Below are 7511 nucleotides of genomic sequence, written 5' to 3'. Positions count from 1 at the left end.
TTCAATTAACTTAACTTACTAATCCACTGAGCTATACGTCCATGAGATATTAGATTTAAAAATAACACAATAGGTATATAAGTTGTTTATAATATTTTTTTTTTATTTATTAGAACATGTAATGAAAGAACATGATTTAGCAAACAAACGGTGTCGTATGACCTAGTTTCACAATTACAAATATATTCATTGTTACAATATTTACTTAACACTTTTTGAACAAACTGATTTCTCTTCATTAATAATACATATATACACTTAAGATTATATCTGCAATGTTCAATCCAAGCGTCATCTTCTCGTTTCCAATTATGAAGAATAAGTCCACAACAAAAGCATTCGACGATATCTTCTACTCCTGCATATTTTAACCCACATTCAGCTAGAGCATATTTATTTTGAAAACAATTTGAAAGAAAATGTTTGAAAGATTTTAATCTTGAATAAATTGAAGTATATCCTGGATGGGTTAAAACTGAATTATTTCGTATACGATGAACTAATGATTGAAAATCGCTTGAAAATTTTGGTAAATTCATTTTTTTATTAATTTAAATAATAACTTGAAAAACACTGTTCGATTACACGATAGATCAGCAGTAACTAAATGTAAAATGATTAATTTGTAACTTAATGGTTGAAATTAAATACGAGTATATAAATTATTTTATACATTTTTAAAACTAGAACAGTGTAACTAACATGAAACATATTTATAGTTACCTTCATTTCTTAGATCATCAGACACACTTGGGTTTGAATACATTACACTTTCACATTCCAACTAGACTAAAACCCATGGCATAAGAATCTTCAGGATCTCCAGATACAGGCATATTTACACCTAAAATAATAATAATAATTGTGTTAACAAATTTGACTAAAAATACTAATTAAAAAAAAAAATCATTATTTTTAGCAATACTGATGTTCATTGCCATAGAATCTTCAAGATTGTCTTCTATATGAATAGACGAAGAGTTGAATGTATCGATTATGTTCTCTTCAATGAGGTATACCTAAATTAAAATTAACATTAAATTAATTATGAGCTGCAATATATATCAAAAAAATAGCATGCATTTTTACAACATCAACAATAAATTTTAATAGTTAAATAATATCATGCACTACATTTTTATTTTAAATAATTAACTCATGCTCATGCACTAGTCACTAAAGGTAATACACAAACATTACTAATTATAAATGCCATTATATAACATGTAAACAAACTAGTAATAGCATGCAATATTCCAAAACATTTTATAATAAATAAATTAAAAAACTCGTGCTCACTAAGGTAAGCAAAACTAAACAATTTATGAATATTCATTGGAGTAGCTACCTCAGAAATCGCTTTGATTCTATCCGTAAGAATATGAAGTCCTTTCTCATCAATAGAATAACCTATAAAAGTAATTTTAGTCTTATAATATTCACATTTCTCCTTGCGCACTGTCAACCACACAGAATCCAATTTTCTCAAAACCTTATGTAACCTATCATTAACTTCTGACTTGACAATTCCTGAAATAACAATATTATCAAAAAAACAACCAACTCCTTCAATACCACTCAACATACTTTCCATTTCCCTATGTAAGATCCCAGGAGCAGAAGCTACTCCATAAGGTAATCGCTTATACATAAATTATCTCTTATGTGTAGAAATGGTACTGAGTTTTTGACTATTAATACTTAAAGGTAACTGTTGGTAAAATTGAGATAAATCTAAGGTACAGAATAATTTAGCTCCTTGAAATATACTAATTAAATCATTTACTCTTGGAATTGGGTATCTCTCTATTTTTAAAAATTTATTAAGTGTCACTTTATAATCTCCACTAAGTCTGATCGACCCATCTGGTTTAATAACTGGCACTATCCGAGTTTCCCACTAGGACGTTTCAACTGCCACCAATATATCTTCTTTCACCAATCTATCCAGATCGTTACTAACTTTATCCTTGAGAGTGAAAGGTAATACTCTTGGTTTACAAAAAATAGGAACAAATTCATCTTTCAAATACAATTCAAATTGCTTCAGTTTAAAACACCCCAAGGAATCCTTAAATACTGAAGGAAACAACTTACTAATATCTTCACAATTTAATGAATTAATGTCAAATTTAGATGAAAAAATTTCGAACTCCCCAAGCCAATCTCTTCCTATTATAAGAAGACCACCATTTTCAATAACATAGTTTTAATTTCTTACAATTTTTAACCTTAACATTAACTATAAAATAGCCCAGAGGAATGATAACAGAGTTATTATATGCTTTTAAACTTACATCAGAATTATTAATATCTTTAATTTCAGCTATCTTTAAATATTTAAAATCGTTAAAAGATATTGCTGATATACCAGACCCTGTGTTTATTTGAAAATCATTATTTTTTTCATAAACCATGATATCAACAGTATTAAGTTTAACAAAGTTCATTTCAACTGTGTCTAAATTGTATAAACAATTTAAATCTAAAATATCATTACTGTAAGCGTTAACGCGAGAAAATAATCGAAAGACCACTCGGATGGTCAATACCGAGAATTATTGACCATTAAGAATAATAATTGAGTATCGACGCCTGAACTTGATTGGGGTAGGCAGCTCATAGGCCACACTTAAATGACGGGGCACGATAGGCAACTTCACACACGACGACGAGAACGAAAGATTGAGGAGTACGCTTGAACGAAGAAACGGAGACTTTACATGGGAAAAAGGATGATACGGGTTAATTGTTGAGTCGGATTCCCTGTGGTTGGTTCGATCTGGTGCAATGGCCACAGAGAGATAATATAATAATAGGGTGGACTTAAATTCTAATTAAAACTAAGGCAGGTGAAGGTCCAATCCGGTGCGCAATTCAACTCGACGACCTGGGCGGCCACTCACACAACGCACGATATGTTGCTGGCGGACTTACGCTACTATTCTGGCACCATTCCGGATCTTGGGCAAAGAATTGAAGTCCACGGTACACAGCGTGTATGGTGTTGTGGTGTTGATCAAAGACAAGGTTCGGCACCCAATGTGGCGAATGGTTATCGTCGAACACTGACAAAATGACTCAATGTCCTCGACTACCGGAATTGTTAGGTAAATCACAACACCGAATTTAAGTTGACATAATGTCAAAAAAAGGTTTATTGAAATAACGACGAAACTCGAGTGGAAATGTTCCAGAGTTCGAGTGGAACACTACGAGCCGATATCATAAGACAGATATAGAACGAACAGATGAATAATAGCAACAGCAGCCACCAAAAAACGATAAAGATGACGAAAAGTTTAAGTGAAAAAATATAACAATATTAATAATAAGGGCGTTGGCCGAATAACAATAATATCTAATAAAATAATAACAATATACATATAGAGATATAAGAACAGATGATTAACCAACACGATAATCAAAGATAATAGTAATACTATAATAATAACAATAATAATAGTAATAAATTAATTCAGAAACGGGAGATAATAAGGAGATTGCCGGCGTCGTGGTCATTAGCATATCGCGATAGCCCGCTGATTTGGTATATCGCAGTATAATAGGCTTGCCATTCATCCCGGTTTGACCGGAACAGTCTCGGGTTTTTAGTTTTTACAGCATGTCCCGGTGTCCCGACCGGTAATTAATTTTGTCCCGGCTTATGGCAGACAAGAGAAAATAACTTTAATATTATTTTGTTTAATAATAAAACATAGAATAATATTATACATAGAATTTGGGTTTAACTTGTAATGAATTTTATTTAAAAATTAAAAGTAATACAGCTGTATTGAAAACAATTCATTCAACCGAAAAGTATGAACAATAGGTTATTACTAACAATTAATAAATGTAAATGCAGTAAATGTAGTTTATGCAAAAAATTATATTGGTTAATACATTTTTCAATTAAAGTATGGGATATTATTAATTATACATTAATTATACAAAAAAAAAGTTTTTACTATTTTTATATTAGCTTCTAGTATTAAACTATGATAGCTCAACAATTACAATTGAACATAATAATAAACAAATTATACGCAAAAAAAGGTTATTCTATAATATGATGTCCCGGTTTTGTATTTTTAAAATCTGGCAACCCTACAGTATAATAATAATAAATTAATTCGCACGAGTTGTCTTAGTGCGAACAATTACGCTGGGTCTATATGATTTATTTTCATTTTGGCTTTACATACCTTCTTTATAGGACCCACTTTTTTACAATTTAAGGATGTTAACATTTTATGCTTACAATCAGGTTTGGTATGACCCTGATTCCCATATCGGATGACTGCGTTCTTTGAATTTATACTGCTTAGTAATCGTATTTGGTTTAGGATGAATATAATTCAATAGTAATAATTTTAATTCATCACAACTTTTATCTACCGTTTTCTTTGGGGTACACAAATCTCTCATCTGTTTTTCACATCTGAATGACCTTTATTGCCCAGAAATGTTAAAAAGCGGGTAAGTCGTGGATGTCGCTCTGCTGTACTGTAGGTTACTGTAATGGATGGGATTAAATTTGAATGCAATGATAGGTATCATTGTATACGAAAAACGATTCTGAACGGAGATGACTTGTGAGTCTAGGATATATTATATTTAAATATTATCATATATTCTACTTTAAAACAAATATTTTATTTTTCAATTAAGACGCATTTTGCATATGGCAAGGTTAATCAATTAGTGAAGTTATCATGTAGTTATCATAATTTATTCATAATACCTTATATATACGAATACCTGGTTTGAGGATAAATTGTGGCGATACATTTATTGTATTTTTCAACTGCTATTGTTAAAATTTATTATGAGCCTTGTATTAAATTCTCAAATCTTAGAATTAAAAAGAAAAACTTTTATGAATTTCGATCTAAGATAATTTGAAAATTTCCTTAATTTTTACGTATTAAGTCAATATTTGAAATTCAAATCCTAATAAAAAAAGATCGTGCCTATGTATTTTTATAATTTTTTAATCACTATAAGAATAACTTATGAGGAACTTTGAATTAAATTTTTAAGTATTTTGATAGGTCATAAAAATTTTATCGACACTTTAAAAAAAATATTTTCAGAAAAATTGAAAATTTCAGTTGTTTATAAACAGTGTTAGGACTTATCTAGATAAATTATCCAGGTAATAATTATTTTATCTTTTATCTTATCTAGATAAATAAATATAAGTTATCTAAGTATTTATTTTAGATAAATATTTGACTTATCTAGATAAATTTTTTAGTGAAAATTAGATAAATCTGTACCAAAAATATTATTAACTATGTGAATTTTGTTTTTGGTCCACTCGACAACTTCTTCAGCAGGGTGACTTCCCAAATTTTTATTTATACTTTGTTACTCCCTAGAGTCCCTTGGATCTTATTGGTTCCTTATATAATTATATGTGTTGAAGTTAATGTTTGGTGATACACATCATGATATAATAAGTTAAGTCGAAAATAAACATATTATTATAGGCATGTACTTACATGACATTATATATGTTTTTTTAAATTAGTTGTTTTAATTTTAATTTCTATAATTATCTGTTATTTATCTGGATAAAATATTTTTATCTATTATCTGTATCTTAGATAAAATTTAGTGTTGTTATCTTTATCTTTATCCAGATGATTTTTTTGTTATCTGTTCCTAACACTGTTTATAAATACCTCAAAAAAAGTCAAAATATTTTGAAAATTAAATCATGTAAAGAAAATGTCAATCTAAATAACTGGTAAAATTTTTCAAGTATCTATGACTTATACTTTTTGAATAATAACAAATGTTTAAAATCGTTTGCGGATAAATCGTTATCGACTTATCGTTATGTTATTTCGTAAAAATTTAAAATTCAAACGCACTTAAAATTTTCCCTATAATGATGCTTCGAGTGTTCTCTATAGCTACTTGAAGGAAAACTTAGTTTTGTATTTTTAATCCTTAGTTATAAATGAAAAAATTTTTATGATTTTTCAACTTCAAAATTACTTGCAAATTTTCGCGTTTTCGACAGATTTCGTAAAATTTTGAACTGTAAACGCTTATTAAAAAAAATTGTGACTTACGATTTTTAATTTTTTTTAGCAACTTTTTTTTTTTAGAACAACTCGTAAGGAACCGTGTATTAAATTTTCAAGTTTTTTGGTCGTCCAACATTTTTTTACCGACACTTCAAAAAAAAATTCTTAAAAAAATCGAAAATTTTTGAAAATTAATCTGTATATAGAAATAACTAACATTAACATTTGGTGAAAATTTCAAGTATTTACAGTGATTAGTTTTTGAATTACAACCATATAAAAAAAACCGATTTGGTCGAAAACTGGTTTTGCGTAAAAATTCCCGTTTTTCTGTCATTTTTTTTTTGTTTTTCTCGATTTTTTTGAAAACTGTTGGAAAATGTTTACTTTTGACCTCTTAATGCACCAAGGATCTTCACTTTTACATTGGAAACCACCCCCAAAGTTTGAAATCGAATCATTATTTCGACTAGTTATGCTGTACACAGACACAAAAAAAAAACACACATCATTGTAAAATCAATACATTCATCACTTCGTTCAGAATCTAAAACATTAATTTCTTTTTATGCTTATTAATTTCATTTAACAAAATATACAGCTCAAACCTTTCCGTCCACGCATCAAAATTATCTTCTTCCAGTCTAAACTCAGTGATTTGGCTCATTTATCCAATAAAAGAACCCTTTTGAAGATTATTTAGAACGTTTGATTCACCTTGGTTTGTTGTTGCTCCTTGAGAGTCGTTCACTGTATTCATCCTTACTGTTCGCAATATACTGAACAATCAGTAAAAATAAACGTATTCGAATAACCTTGTCGCCAATTTATAACGTCTCTAAAACGTAGGATGAGAAATAATGCACGAGACTTTTTAACATTATCTTTATTTTAATTTTCTACATCACAAAAAAACAATAATAAATGTTACGGCGACACAATTGCATTCAATAAAAACGTGTTCTATTTAATTAATATATTGTATAGTACAATTTTGATATTGAGGTTAATCAATAATGCCAACTTCAATACACTTCACTGTTAATTCTACACTACTAAGAGCAATTACTACCCAATTGGGTGATGAAGCCACCTGGGATAAAAACCTTGGTGAATTAGAGTCAAAGTCAGAGAGGTAGTTTAGTACTTTAAATGGAGTACATTAGCTTCTGATGAACTAAGAAAATTGCAAATAAATGAAGGTAAAATGAATCTGATTTTTTTTTACATAAACTGCTATTTAAATGAAAACAAAATAATATTATATTTATAATTTATGTACAAATTTGTAGTTTGATTAAATAATAAATTAATTGTATTTTTCAGGAAAAAAGGAATGTTCATCAACGTTTACTATACTTCGCACAAGTTAAAATCTTGACCATATATAGGAAAAAACTGGTTTTAGACGGATAAATGGCCATGATCTTAAAGTGCGCGAAGTATAAATGTGATGACAAGGTGGAA

General features: G+C 28.8%; 1 protein-coding gene across 1 annotated transcript; it reads right to left on the bottom strand.

Moving 5' to 3' along the window:
* Nucleotides 1–1900: 1900 nt before the first annotated feature.
* Nucleotides 1901–6804, bottom strand: LOC149057101 (uncharacterized). The gene is made up of 2 exons (XM_089223289.1): nucleotides 6762–6804; nucleotides 1901–2172 (listed from the first exon to the last, which is right to left on the bottom strand). Exons 1-2 carry the CDS (start codon nucleotides 6802–6804, stop codon nucleotides 1901–1903), a joined length of 315 nt encoding a protein of 104 aa, XP_089079415.1.
* Nucleotides 6805–7511: the final 707 nt, after the last annotated feature.

The sequence above is a fragment of the Diuraphis noxia genome, unplaced genomic scaffold (genome assembly GCF_037042655.1).
Source record: "Diuraphis noxia isolate RWA-SAM2 unplaced genomic scaffold, SU_Dnox_SAM2 contig0003, whole genome shotgun sequence".
Classification (NCBI taxonomy): Eukaryota; Metazoa; Arthropoda; class Insecta; order Hemiptera; family Aphididae; genus Diuraphis; species Diuraphis noxia.
This window is presented reverse-complemented; position numbering and strand designations above follow the sequence as displayed.